Source organism: Amborella trichopoda, chromosome 9 (assembly GCF_054954075.1).
Source record: "Amborella trichopoda isolate Santa Cruz 75 chromosome 9, AtrichopodaSantaCruz75HAP2 v2.0, whole genome shotgun sequence".
NCBI lineage: Eukaryota > Viridiplantae > Streptophyta > Magnoliopsida > Amborellales > Amborellaceae > Amborella > Amborella trichopoda.
The window spans coordinates 31,038,220-31,053,136 of NC_142344.1; the positions used below are offsets into that span (position 1 = coordinate 31,038,220).

Genomic DNA, 14,917 nt, shown 5'->3' on the forward strand with positions numbered 1-14,917 from the left:
TTCTTAAGTTTCTTTCAACTTTTGATCCTAATATGGTTTCCAACTCCTTGCTTTCTCAAGTTTATTTTCCTTTTCTTTAGTTTAATTCTTAGGTAGGTCTAATTCTTTGTTTGCTTTCTATTCTTTTTTTTTTTTTTTTTTTCTTGGTTTCTTCACCGGGTTTTGCATGATTTGAAGCTGGCATTGCTGGTGGTTCTTAGAGAGGGCAGATCTTTCGAGATCAGATATATCTTTAAATTGTAATTTGATGAATCCCACCTATCTCTTCTATAAATTTGATTGTTCAAATTGAAAACGTGAATCAAAGGGGGTTTCTTGCGAAACTAATACAACTTAACATTATGTAAGTATATTCAAACTACATTAGTGATTTATATTTCTCTTTGAAAATTTCTTTATTCTTTAATCTCTTCGTACATTTCTACGTGCAACTCATGTAAATCCACTATAAGATATTATACTATAAGTCATATACTATATTGTAATTTAGAAAATATTAAAATGATAATTTGGAAGTCGGTTTTGCCAGGAAATTTTTATGCTTTAAGAACATTTATGACGACTTTTCAAATTTCATATAATTCTCAAATTTTCAAGGACATAGTTTTAATTTATAAATTCCCGCTCCCATCTTATTATATTTGAAACTTTCTTATTCTTTCACAAGTGCTCTTATTAAATGGCACCAACTTCTATCTAACTGCTCCTTTCGGTCCGTGAATGTTTAGATATTCATCTATCTCACATTGAATATCTATGTCTACAGTAAATCCTTTTATTAAAAGATAAAAGACCTAAAGTTCTACACTTTAAAAATAGTTTCTGACTAATTTTTATTATCATTCTTTTAATAATAATTATGCATTCTTTTTCCAATAATTTTAAAGTTTGATACTTTGCCCTAATTTTCTATAAAATAGGAATAATAATGGATATTTTAAATTCAACTTAACATACAAGTAGATCCAAAATACAACATTCCTTTTCCAATAATTTTAAAGTTTGATCCGTTGCCCTATTTTTCTAGGAAATAGGAACAATAATGGATATTTTAAATTCAATTTAACATAAAAGTAGATCCAAAATATATTATTAATTCTTGTTGGTATAGAAACCATCTTTTCCTTTCCTTTTTTTTTTTTTTTTAAAGTTTTGCCTAATAAACTATTTAGCCTAATGTTGTGGAATTTAAAATCTACTATTGATTAGTTTGGTTTGTTAATATTTTTCTATTCTTATATGCATCATTTTATATCTACAAGTAACAGACATAAAATTTCTGGGAAATAGGAATAATAATGGATATTTTAAATTCAATGATATATAAGTAGATCCAAAATATATTACTAATTCATGTTGGTTTTAAAACCATCTATTATTCATTTCTATGAGACCTTCTATTTTTGGTACAAGGAGGTCAAAATCATCTCCAACCATTAGATTTGAAATTTGGATATTAAAAACAAATGCACAAACTTTGAAAAAAACTTTATTTTGCATTCTGCAAAATTAATAGCACACCCTCAAGCATGACCTCCTTAATAAAAGACAAATAATCTCATAATATACTTTCTTTTTTTGTAACCATTGCTTAAATTCATTGTTTCGCATAACATTGTGGAATTTAAAATATATTGTAATTTTGGTCTTTAAATATTTTGATATTCTATATCTCTCATTTTATATCTATATCTAACACCCGTAAATCTACTAGCATTTTATATGCTCAAGTTTCATTTTTTTGGTTTTGTTTTTTTAATTACCTCCCATTTAGAACTTTATTTTTTATACTGGTTATTTTTTTAGTGAAAGAACGACAACTTGCAAATTTGTATTTTCCTAAAAAGTAAAGAATAACTTCTAGTTTCGAACATGATCACTAATCTTTTTATTTTCATTTTTTTTGATATGTTAACAGTGGGAATGGAGGGTAGGATGTATTTGGGAATAGAGGGTATTTGTCTTTTTTCTCAAAAGAATGAAAACTCCAAGTTTCAAAAAGTTTCAGATCTTGAATTATTAAGAAGGGAAATGTTTATGTACTTCCCCTATAACATAGAAGTTCTATCCTTCCCCTACCATCCAGCCATCCAATTTTGATCAAGAGAGTCACTCGCTGTTTGATCTTAGATCCAACATCTCAAAGTATTTTATTTTTAGTTTTTTAATACAAATTATATGAATATGAAATTTGGTACATGCTATATTCTCATTGGGACGCACCTATAAAAAATATTAAAAATAAAATTTTGAGAAAATATAATGACTAAAATACCCCTTGAATCTTTCAGGGGTATTTTGGTTATTTTATTTTATTGAAAATATTGTTTTTATATTTTTCGCTAGTGCAAGTTTAATTGAGGAATATACGTCCAAAATTTGGTGGCAAAATACTTTATAGAAAAAATTAAAAATAAAATAGTGTAGACAGGCGATATTGTCATTGGGGCAATTTTAGCCCTCTATTTAGAATGGACGATTGGATAAGGAGAAATATATAAGTTTTATGCTGTAGGGGAAGCATAGAAAGCTGGCCCTATTAAGAAAAAGCTTGCACCTCTTTTATTGTAGCATCTTCTTCCTTTTGTACCTTTTCCCCTGTGGGACACAAGCAATGCAAAAGAACCTTATGAATCAGACAAAAGGACTAACTTTCACATAGTGAAGGGTGAGAGACAATTTTGTCTCTCTTCAAAATGGCAGAATCGATATGAATGCAATGTAATGTCACAACTCATGTCTCTCTCTCAAGGCATCGACTGTTAAGGAGGGCACATTCATTCGAGTTTGTAAGCTTCAGATCTTTTATATGAATATGGATAAAAATGAAAGAAAGACTAATGGGGTTTTACCGGGGAATATATATTTTTTATTTTTATTCTTTTCACCCTTTTTCTTTTCTTTTGGAAACTATCACTTACAAGTAGTCTTATTACAATAATTCTTGCTTCAAAGAAAATAAAAGTAACAAATCCAAGATCTTAAAACCTTGATGCCATAAAACAAATTTTCTTTAAACAAATAAAATATCCACAATTGTTATGCTTAGGAATATAAAATCAATATAATTAAATTTAGCAAGAAACAAAATAAAAAAAAAGAGTGCTGGAGATTACTTCAACTGGGTTTATTACACCCCATACCGAGTCACCAACATTTGATGGCGCGGGATCAATAGTTTAGCTTCAATCTCGAACCGAGAAAGCAAATTTCGGCCAAACTGAGTATTCACCCTTAAATCTCTAAAAACTCTAACCCCTAAAATTTTGTTGCCTTACCCCTAATTTCCCAACCCTTAGTATTTTTAAAGCATGAGAGATAAAGTGGGAGACCTAGGGTTGGGATGTGCCTCTTTAGAGGCTTAGGAGAGAGAGGGTTAAAGAGAGAAAGTTGGAAAGAGAGACCCAGAGGAGAGAGAGTGGGCCGTGTCTCTATGGGAGAGAGAGGAGAGAGAGAGAGTTGTGGGAGAGAGAAAAGCATAGAGAATATGGAAAGGGTGCACCCCTATTTATAGAGAAAAATTAGGTTTACGGTTTCTCATAGTTTACCTCTTTCTTGAGATTGAATATGAACCATTGATCAATGAGACTTGTGGGGTGAGAGATCTGAGTCATTCAGTCCATATATGGGCTATCAACATTATGGAAGGTGCTTGGACCATTATCCCCCTTTCTTTAAACCATTTTCCCATCAATATATTTAAATAAATTGAATGTTATTTAAATATTATTTATTCCATAAAATAACATATTCTTTCCCGTACTATTCAAAGATATGTCAAGTCAAGATATGCTTTCAATATTTAAGATAAAATATGGTCAATCTTTTTCATATCTAATATTAAATCACATGCCACCAGATACCTTTTCTGAATTTGAATAATTGGACAACAAAGCAAACAACCAAGAGGTGGGGCGTGCCACCCATGTGTGGCACAAGTGGGCCCCACCCACATAGTGCATGGTGTGCCCATGTGCACTATGAGCCCCAATAATATTTAACAAATTAAAATTTAAAATATTATTTGAATTTTATATTTTTGTAAAATCAATAACTGTACTTTTATAAGTTCAAAAATTATAATAAAATATCAAAAGACTCACAAAAATTCAAATATTAATTCTAAAACAATTTCTATCATAAAACAAACATAATTAAATTAATATGATGAGAAATGTATCCATATGGTTTAGGATATGAATTAACAATCACAGGGCACTCCACCTTCAACTATGGACTACAGACCACACTTGTTTTATCAGACCGATCTAATGTTTCCCATGACCCACAGTTTAAGTAGGGGCTCTTTAGCGGATCACCAAAGTCTGGCTGATGAACTAAGGAGTCGCAATCTCAGTCTGTGGATTTCAGGTCCTTCTTTAGAGACGAGTCAAGGTCACCAAGCCCTTATGCGACCGCAGCTCTATGTCGCATAGGGGTATCTCTTATACATGCATACACTTCAACCTAAAAGGTGGATATCTGGCTTTCCCGAATGATATATCGATATGCATATCGTGTGATGGATCATGGATGAGGGTTTGGCTCCCGTCTCTATAGGTCCACCATCACACACAAAGGCCACACAGTCCTTCAGCTCATTCATCCAGGTATAAGCTCTGACCTCATCAAGGGATAACCCAAAACTTTTCATGGTTTGTTTTCTATGCTCAGGTACCTTGGGTTTTTCAACTGACTGGCCTATATCGTTAAGCATAGTTCGGTATCCGCAAACATCGTTTGCTTAGTATGGTCTACGACGGACCACACTGCCACTGAGTTCATGTTCCACTATATTATTTCATTTTACAAGCATCCATAAGGCCTTTAAAGTCCACATAAACCTAACAAAAATGACCAATATGGAAACTTGAAGCTACCAGCTAGGGACAGGTTCAGAACTTCACCAAAGTTAATTTAAATAAAAAAAAAACTTAGAGACAAAAATGAGACTTGTGTGTATAATATAAAATATGGGAGACTATTTATGTGTTCCAAAAAATATGTGGCATTTTCGGTATTTTCCTTTTTTAATATAATATGATAGCTTGCTAGTCGACTTGATTGCAATGAGTTGCAAATAGTTAAATGAGTTTCACCAATCGAAAAAAAACAATTTTTTAAAAAATGGATCAGTGTAGCGGATCATCCCACCTTCGATCCCATATTGGTTGCCAGATCGCTGATCTAGAAAAATATTGGAAAGTAAACATATAACATCATATGTTATGTGTAAAATCTACATCATCATTCTTGAATGGCTTAGCTAGGAGCAGCTTGTGGATTTCCGAGTTCGAATCCTGTGTGCATATGTGTTTAAAAAAAGAAGGATTTTCTGGCATTGGTCGGGATATATGACCAATACTCTACCAGGCCATGAATGTTCAAATGAAAAAAGAAGAAGAAAAAGACAAAAAAATAAGAAAAAAAAAAAAAAAGAAACGATGAAGAAGGAAGCAAAGAGAACGTACTCTACTAGCCAATGGACATAATTTAAGCGCATCCAGATGATGCACTGACCTTCTTCATGATGAGAGGTTGCTGATCACACTCTCATTTCCTCTCCTTGTCTCTCGTGTTGCCATTATTGCTGCTACTTTTGAGGCAAAGGAGCCCACTAGTGTTAAATTTAGTTTGTGAATTAAATATGCGGAGTAAAATAGGCTTTTAGAATTGGGATTTTATACAAAGATGTCATTTACCTTTGTAACAAGGAGGTCACAATTATTCTTATTCATTAGATGTCAAATTGGATGACTTGGCGTATGTCATGAAGTTCAAGATTTTTTTTGTTTTTTCCTAAACTTTGAGTTTATTCAATGACACTCTTACAATCACCTATTTTGAAATTAAGGGACAATAATGATTGTGACATCTTTGTACTAAAGGTAAATGGTCTCTTTCAATACCTTTCTTTTAGAATTTATATTTTATAATGATATCAAAATAAGTAATAGAGTCATCCATTTTTAACAAAATATAACAATTTAACTTTTAAAACTCAAAATTTCTTAAGCTACTAGCTATAATGAATAATGTAAGCTACTAGCTCTCAGCCGTCAGATCTTCATCAGGCGCTTCAAAATTCATATCACTATCTGAATTTTAATCTTTTTTTCTTAAAATCAGATCAAAATGAAATTTTGTACATGTGTACTAAAAAATAAGGCAAACAATAAAAAAAAATTATAAAAATATTTCCTAAAATTTGAAATGACTAAAATACCCCTAAAAATATGATCGGGGTAATTTGGTTGTTTTAAATTATTGAAAGTAATTGTTTTATATTTTTATATGGTGCACAATAGTATTAGGTATATACACCAAATATTCCATTTGAAACTAATTTATAAAAAAAATATTAAAATTAAAATAGTGATATGAAATTTGAACCATCCGATGAAGATTTGATAATTGGGAGCTAGTAGCTTATACTATTCATTATAGCTAGTAGCTTAGGAAATCGTTTTCCATATATATATATATATATATATATATATATATATATATATATATATATATATATATATATATATATATAATTACTACTCTCCTAATGAATCTCGACCGTCCATTCAATGAATTTCAAGATCTAGGCCTTGACAAATTAAAAATCACTTTTTTTTTTTTTTAGCATTGTTAATCTAATGATGATAACACTATAAATGTTTTGGGAATAAAAAAATCCTTTTGAGTCCTATATCTAACCTTCTCACTAAAATGGACACCTTATAGTATTTGGGCAAGAAAAATACTTTGTAGGGAGTTTTTTTTTCTAAATTTTCTTTTTTGTGATTATTCTTTAGAATGAAATGAGTATACATCTAAAAAATTGTATCAAACAAATATCTCTAGCATGGTTTTTTAATGTGGTTGCATTGTACATGAATTCATTGCTATATATATATATATATATATATATATATATATATATATATATATATATATATATATATATATATATATATATATATGGAAATGATCCAATGCAACGGTTGTATAGTAGTATAATGCAACCACACATCTAGAAAACCATATTTTTGGCATTTGTATGATTCCAAATTCTACACACACATTCTCTTTATCCTCATAATCAATCCTATGAAAAAAGAATTCAATTTGCACGCTAGATATGGTCAAAATTAGTACCTATCCAACAATGAATCTCGACCATCCATTTGGTGAATTTCAAGATCTAGGCCTTAACAAATTCAAAATCATTGTTTTCTATTTTAGCATTACTAATCTAATGATGATAACACTATTTAAACATTATGGGAATAAAAAATTGCTTTTGAAGCCTATATCTAACCATTTAAATAAAATGGATGGCTTATATTAATTGGGCTAAAATGAAAACTTTCTAAAATATTTTTTCAAAATTTTCTTTTTTGTAATTGTTCTTCATAATGAAAAGAGTGTACATTTAAAAATTTGTATCGAACAAATATCTTTAACATAATTTTTGAAGATGATTGTATTTTACTACTATACACGACTGCTGCATAAAATCATTCCCTATATATATATATATATATATATATATAAAACTAAAGGCAATAATGGCCTCAAAAAGCTTCAAACCAAACCATATTTTTGATCACCACCATCCCTCCCGCGTGAAGCTCTGCAAACATCTAACCTAACCATATTTTCAATCACCACCATCCCTCCCACGTGAAGCTCTGCGAACATCTCGTTCTCCTGCTCCTCTGCTGTGCCTCTGCAAAGGGTCGCCTCTCTCTTGCTCTCCCTCTCTTCCCATCTGCAAAACTCGTGAGCTCTGGACCAGGCAAAGCTCTGCGAACGTCTCTCTCTCCTGCTCTCTCGCTCGCCCTCTCTTTGCCCTCTGTAAAGCTTCTGGACTAGGCATATTTCTTCTGCAGCAAACAAACGGGTGAGTGACCTCTAGATTGTATCCCCGTTTGGGTGTTTTTCTTTGCTCGAACGAATCCAACCCCAAATCAAGAATAAAACCCTTTTTTAAAAAAGTGAAACTCATTTTTTTTTAAAAAAACCCTAAATTGAATAGTTTCAATGAAACCCTACATTTTTTCCTAATGAATAACCAAAAATACGAGAGGAAATCATAATCACAGAAATTGAAAGAGAAAACTACAAATGGGAGAGGAAATTTTTGGTTTGGTTAAAAATAAATTATGTGATTTCAGATTATCACAATTTAAATCGAACCCTTATCATGAATAACCTCAAATTGAAGAGTTTCAATGAACCCTTATCACAACTGGGGTTTTTCTGATAACTAGTAACTTGACATTTGTATTTTTCTGATTTTGGGTTCTAAGTGGGGTAAAATTGCTGTTTTTTTCTTTTACTTTTTTGGATGACGGATTTGTGAATTGTTTTTTATTTTGCTTTTATTGGGTATGAATTTGCCTTTTTTTTGTGCAGGATTTCTTATATTCTCTTTTGTCAGAGATATTTTGGATTTTATTTGCTATTGGTATGAGAATCTGTTTCATGGAGTATGTTGTTTACCTGTGATTTTTTGCATTATTTGAACTCAAATTTCGGCCTCCCAAACGCCGGTTTTCTTCTTTTTTCTGCTATTTTCTGGTGTAAGTGTTATATATTATGTTTTTCTGTGGAATTGAGATGTTGTTTCATGGAATATGTTGTTGCACTATGAATTATTGTAGTCTTTGAACTAAAAAATTATTCGATTTCTATAGAGTTTGTGTTTTTTGAACTCAAAATTGTTTGACTGTTGTAGAGGGACCATTGGTTTATATTTATTTATAAATTTGATGGGGTAAAGCCATTGAATCTGATTGCTGTTTGATGCTCTGATCCTCTCTATCTTTCACCCATGGTTTATATTTGTTAATTTCAAAAATTTTCACGAAGTCGTTTTATTATTTGTGAATTTGATAAATTTTCATTTGGTTTGCTTTGTTTTGTTTAGAAAGGACGATAAGCTCCTTCTAGAATTCATTTACCAAAAGAAAGAGCATCTTTGAATTTCTACTTCAATTTCTTTTTGCACTAGAAGAGGTTGTTTTTAGTGACTTAAAGGAACAAGTTCCTAATGCGTCATGGGCTTCAACAATTCTCTGTAATTTTTATTTTATTTAAAAAAATCAAGTCCAAGTTATGACTTCTAAAAGGTGGATTCTCTCTTTATTATGGCCTCTTCAATTGATAATCAATGCTTTTTACTATGGGTTTCTGGAAATCCACTCCCAGAATACTATAGGTATCTGCATCGTCTCATTTACTGATTTATTGAGTTGCTTTTTTATGAGGGGGCATGTTTTATTGAGTAGCTTTTCCTTCTTTGGATGCTCACTAGAACGCTCACTAGAAACTCCAAACGAAGCTAAGTCCAAGTGTAATGTGTGAGTTCGAAGTTAGAAGATCAGACTTCCCACCGCACTTTGCTTTTTTGGGTATTGGAAGTCGTTCGAAGGTAGAAGTTTTGAACTGACTTTTTGTGCTTGAATGGAAAGTATGCATGTCTTACACATATTTTAGGATATTTTCTTTCCTTCTTTGTTTATTAGAGAGGTCATGTAATGCATCAACTACTTTATAGATTATGGGACTTCTCCAACAAGATCAAGACAGAAGTCTTTTTCTCTACATGGTATGAGAGCCTTGTCCGGATTAAGGCATTTTTCTGTCATACTATGTTTTCTTTTTCTTTTTCTTTTGGGTGAAGGCATTTTACAGTGGAAAATCAGCAGATCTGGTGGTTTTCTTTTGAGTACCTTTATGGTTCACTTCTCTGATACATGCTAAGGATCTCTCATCCCTTTCAGTCGCTTGGTTTTCTCATATTGCGTTTGTTCCTTCAGACCTCAAAGTGAGGTTTGAAAATGTCACAAATTTATATTTTCCAAAATTGGGGATGAAATGTGAATGCAGAAAACCTCCAAATTCTAAGGCCTTGGCCTAAAATGACTAGAAATGTGAAAAGTTTTAAGTTTATATTATTCTCCTACGGGAGTACATTGTTCAAATACTCCCTTGGTTAGAAGATTTACTGGGGAGGATTTTTAGATCTGAAATTTTGGAACCACCTAATAATCATTAATTTATTGTTTTCTATCACTTAGATCTCACCTTCCCAAAGTTAGATGATCTCTATTCAATCTTGACATTTTTTTTTTTTTGAAGGGCATAGAGAATGCAATTTAGAAATTCTTCTTATTGAGTTTAGCCTATTTATTGAAAATATCACTTCTCTAAAGTTTGGGATTCTAAACTTATTCCAATAGTGGGTTAAGAGGTGGAGTAAATAGACATTATACTCCCAAAAAAGTAGGAAATCTTTTGCCAATTCTGAATATTATTTCTCTATCTCGTATGAGGAATATATCGGATTTGGTTTTGCTAGAGTGGAGCGGGAGAAATATGGGTGGCATCGGGTCAGGTCCGGTCTGGTCGGACCTGGACCTAGACTCGAACATGGAGATGCGACCCAAAAATTAAAGGAAAAAGTTTATATAAGGATGCTACCTTATAATGTAGAACTACGGATGCCCCTCAAAATCCATCGGAAAAGGTAGTTTTAATGTGGAAAAACCCTTTGATTAATCACCTCGCTATCGAGATGTATGACTATGAAAAATAAAAAGATTTTAAGTCTCAAAAATAATGTATTTTACAATATATTATCTACACTATCCATTTTCAAGATTTTCATATGTTTATAGATCTACTTGATTTTAACCATTTTTTAAATTTAAAATTTTATAATTAGATATAAAAATAGATTTTGAGATAATCCTAAGAACATTTTGCATCACAATTATATACCATGATAAAATTTGAAGGTGCACCTTACCTCTACACCTACAAATGCATCCGTATGCAAACTGCATCCAAAATTAAAATATCTGTGTATTATTTAAATATATTTCATATAGCATGACCCAAAAAATATTACCAGACCTAGACACATACCTCAATAGTATTCATGTCCAAGATTTGGACCGAGACCCAACCCACCGGGTTTAAAAGGCCCATACTGAGACCCAAATCGAATCTACCACTCGGGTACTGAGTGGGGTCAAAAAGAAGGGAATCCCCTCAATTCCCTCTTGATCACGCTTTCACCACTCTTCACCTACTCTCTCATGGCTATTTATTTATTTGTTATTTTCCTCACCCTTAAAACTAACTAACTACCCACCTCGAGTTTCTTCAATTCACTAGAACCCACTCTTGTTGTGAAACGGCAAGACAGTTTTGATCTTTTAAACTATGATATATCTATTTCCCCTACAAATAATATAGAAAGGAAAAGGAAAGAGGAAGGAAGGTAAGTTTGTACAGGTTCATGTGGCAGGTATGAGCATTTTTTCCTCTGCCCCGCCTCTGATCACCCAGATTCTAGAGAGAGAAACTGCACTCTGAAACCCCCTCTGATCACCCAGATTCCCTCCACCATAATTCTTATTACTAACCACAATTTCATTTTTGAGAGAGAAACTGCATTTTTAGCTGCTCCTTTGCACGTTTAATTCTTCAATCTGCAATTTTGTTTTCATGAAGAGTTTGAGAGGTGGAAAAAGATGAACAGTGGGTACTTCCAAGAGCGTTTGAGAACCCTTTTAGCTACTAAGCGCTGGAACTACTGTGTGTATTGGAAACCCAGCAACGACCAGAGGTGAGCTCTTGCCATTGTTGCTTCTAAGAGAGAGAGGTTTCTCTGTTTTTGTTGTAATTGGGGAAAACTTATTTTTTACAAATAAACTAAGATTGATCTGAAAATTTATGTTTAGGAATATTGAATGGGTGGGGTGTTGCTGCGGGGGAGCTACTGAAAATGGAGATAGTGAGAATGGTTTGGTGGGGTCTTTTGCATCTAAATTTTATTGCAGGGATACAGTTTTACCCCACCCACCCACCCAGTCCTGCCACCTTCTCTTGGCGTCGCCTACCTCCATCCCTTTGGACTCTGCTGCTGCTGGGTAACCTAACCAACCAATGTCATTGATCGATTGATTCGGGTTTTTTAAGTTTCCGGCCACCTTAATTCTTATTCTGTCAAAAAAAATCAGGGTTTATGCACAGGTGCTTTTGTCCGGGCAGGCCAGATGGATTAATACTAATACGCAACCCACCCACCTAACGGATTGCAGTGTACTGATACAACTCTTCTTCATTCTTTCTTAGTTTTTGGAAGAGATGGCATTCAGTTTCTTTGTTTGTTTAGGATTGCAGTGTACTAATAATACTCTTATTCATTCTTTCTTAGTTTTTGGAAGAGATGGCATTCAGTTTCTTTGTTTGTTTAATCGTGCAGGAAGTGGGGGCTAATACAAATAATAATAATACAAGGGCATTCATTCCGGTTCCTGGAGGAGGCCTTGTGGAGCTGTTTGCTTTTGATAATGTGAAGCACCTGCTCTTTCTCTGTCTTACTCTTTGTTTTGTACTCCATCTAAATGGAATTCAGAAGGCGACGCCCTCTCCATTTCATCCTTGTTTATTTTATTAGGTTTTTGAAAATGCATGAAATAATTATATTATATTATATAAAACAGATATTCTGACAAGTTTAAGCAATTAGGGAAAAGAAAAAGACATTGAAAAAGGAGTTCTCAAAAGTGTTTGATTTGATAATATGATAACAACAGGTATCAGAGGATCGTGAGGTGATTGAGTTTGTTATGGAGGAGCAGTGGCCTGCAAATTGCCCCCCTGAACACCCTCTCCATCAGGAATCTTGGCAGCAGCAGAGGCAGGAAGCGATGATGATATCTTCTTCTTCATCTTCCGCCATAAAGGAAATACCTTTCCATTTCTCATCGGAAAACTTAGTCGGAAACTACCAAAGTTTCGAGCCCCAATCCCCCACAGACCTACAGGAAGATTACGAAAGAAGATACTACTACCACCACCACCAAATGCTCGACAACAGGCAAAAGGACTTCCATCACCACCCCCCATGGACTGGTGTCCCTTCTCCTTCGGATTGGGGGTCGTATGGCCAACAGCAGCTGAGGAACAACAACGTTCTCTTTGATGGCTCTGCCGACTCCTTGCTCTCAGATGACATGATGAAGCCTCCAATCTCCTTCCCCAATCTTAAATCGACATCATCCTCATCACAGGTGAAGCAGGAGGGTGAGCAGGAGGGTGAGCAGAGGGGTGACTCCATCTCTGACTGCAGCGAGGATGACGACGAACAAAAGGCAAGGTCTGGAAGGAAACATCAGTCTAAGAACCTGGTGGCTGAGAGGAAGAGAAGGAAGAAGCTCAGTGAAAGGCTCTATGCCCTCCGCTCCCTCGTGCCCAAGATCACCAAGGCAGGCCAACATGACAACCCAACCCCTTCTCTCGTTTTTTTTTTTTTTCAAACTGTAAACTCTCATTTTTATAATCTGTTTCAGTCTTTTTTCCATCTTCCTTTATTCATTTTTCAACTATGCTCATTCTTTTTCGAAGTAAACATATGTAATTTCGTGGGTATGAGATTGTTTGTAGATGGACAGGGCATCCATCTTGGGTGATGCCATAGAGTATGTAAAGGAGCTGCAAATGCTAGTGAAGGCACTGCAGGAGGAGCTGGAGGAGACAACTGAGGAAGAGCGGCAGCAGCAGCAACAGCAAGGGAACGGAGGCGATGGTGGTGCTCCTCCGGCTACGACCCCTTCCTCTGATTGCAACAACCATGGCGGCTTTAGCGTCATGGAGGAGCGGGTTGAGGAATCCTCATCCTCTAATCACCTGCTGCATATCCCCAACATCAACAATGACTGTTCCGATGACAAGGCTCAGCAGCAGCAAATGGAGGTATGTCCGATCTCAGAACAGATATCACGGCTCGCTCGTTCTCTTCTTCATCTCTTTGCATTACTTGATCTCCAAAAACCACCTAATAGTGAAATAAGGAATGGTGATTTGTTTTCTGTTTGTTTTCAGGTTCAGGTTGAGGTGAGCCAAGTAGGCGCCCATGAGTTCAACCTGAAGATATTTTGCGAGAAAAGCAGTGGTGGTTTTGCGAGGCTAATGCAGGCCATGGATGCCTTGGGCCTCGAAGTAATCCATGTTAATATCACTACTTACATGAGCCTCGTTCTTAATGTCTTCAAAGTCGAGGTATGTCTTAGAAAGGACACTACTTACATGAGCCTCATTCTTAATGTCTTCAAGGTCGAGGTATGTCTCAGCAATCCTTTCTCTGGGACAGAGCCGCCTCCCTCTCGGTTCTGAGAATGCAAATTAGTGTGTTTGTGTTGCCATTCTCTGGGACAGAGCCGCCACCCTCTCGGTTCTGAGAATGCAAATTGGTGTTTGTGTTGTTGCCAGATGAGGGATAACGAAGCTATACAGGCAGAGCATGTGAGGGATTCACTTCTGGAGCTCACCCGCAATCCCAATGGCTGGCCTTCCCCTGTACCGAAATTGCAGCATGTCCACTTGCGGGAGCTTCCGCCACCAATCGGCGCCGCCAACTTCTCCAGCATCCATATTTGATACGGTTGTTTCATATACAATGTTTTGAATATTTTTAGTCTAAGATTTTTTGTCTTTTCTGAAATTAACCATATCAAGCAGTTTTAAATCACTCACTTTGTCTGAATTATGAACTTAATTTGTTTAAACTGCATCATCCTATTGTGGGGTTTGAATTGTTTAATGGTAGCTTATTGCTAATGGTATTCGATATGCAAACCTTGAAACCATTTCATTGCATGCAGATTTTTATCATTTTGTTGAAGAAATCTTATCGGATTAAATTCTCGCCCATGCTTTTGCTCTTTATGATACTAAAGGCATTGTGGTGAGGATGTGATGCCTTGAGTTCTATTCTTAGTGTGGGCATGAGCATAGGACCTCTTCTCACGTGTGACTATTTATACATTAAAAACATAAATATATAGGACAATCCTCTCACACAAAATGCCACAGAGTTGAGACAAAGGTGTTATTAGCAAAGTTC

At 34.5% G+C, this 14,917-nt stretch overlaps 1 protein-coding gene across 1 annotated transcript; it reads left to right on the forward strand.

Annotated features, from left to right (window-relative positions):
* Positions 1-11,521: 11,521 nt before the first annotated feature.
* LOC18428476 (transcription factor ABORTED MICROSPORES) lies at positions 11,522-14,660 on the forward strand. Its single transcript, XM_006837792.4, has 8 exons — positions 11,522-11,635; positions 11,751-11,939; positions 12,030-12,111; positions 12,275-12,364; positions 12,609-13,280; positions 13,459-13,767; positions 13,897-14,073; positions 14,284-14,660. Exons 1-8 carry the CDS (start codon positions 11,541-11,543, stop codon positions 14,449-14,451), a joined length of 1,782 nt encoding a protein of 593 aa, XP_006837855.1. The 5' UTR covers positions 11,522-11,540; the 3' UTR covers positions 14,452-14,660.
* Positions 14,661-14,917: the final 257 nt, after the last annotated feature.

Excerpts from the sequence above, each read along its gene's own strand:
- LOC18428476 (XM_006837792.4), top strand. The coding sequence starts at position 11,541 with ATGAACAGTGGGTACTTCCAAGAGCGTTTGAGAACCCTTTTAGCTACT. Across the intron at positions 11,636-11,750 it reads AAACCCAGCAACGACCAGAG|GAATATTGAATGGGTGGGGT; the intron begins GTGAGCTCTTGC and ends ATTTATGTTTAG. Across the intron at positions 12,365-12,608 it reads AGCTGTTTGCTTTTGATAAT|GTATCAGAGGATCGTGAGGT; the intron begins GTGAAGCACCTG and ends TGATAACAACAG.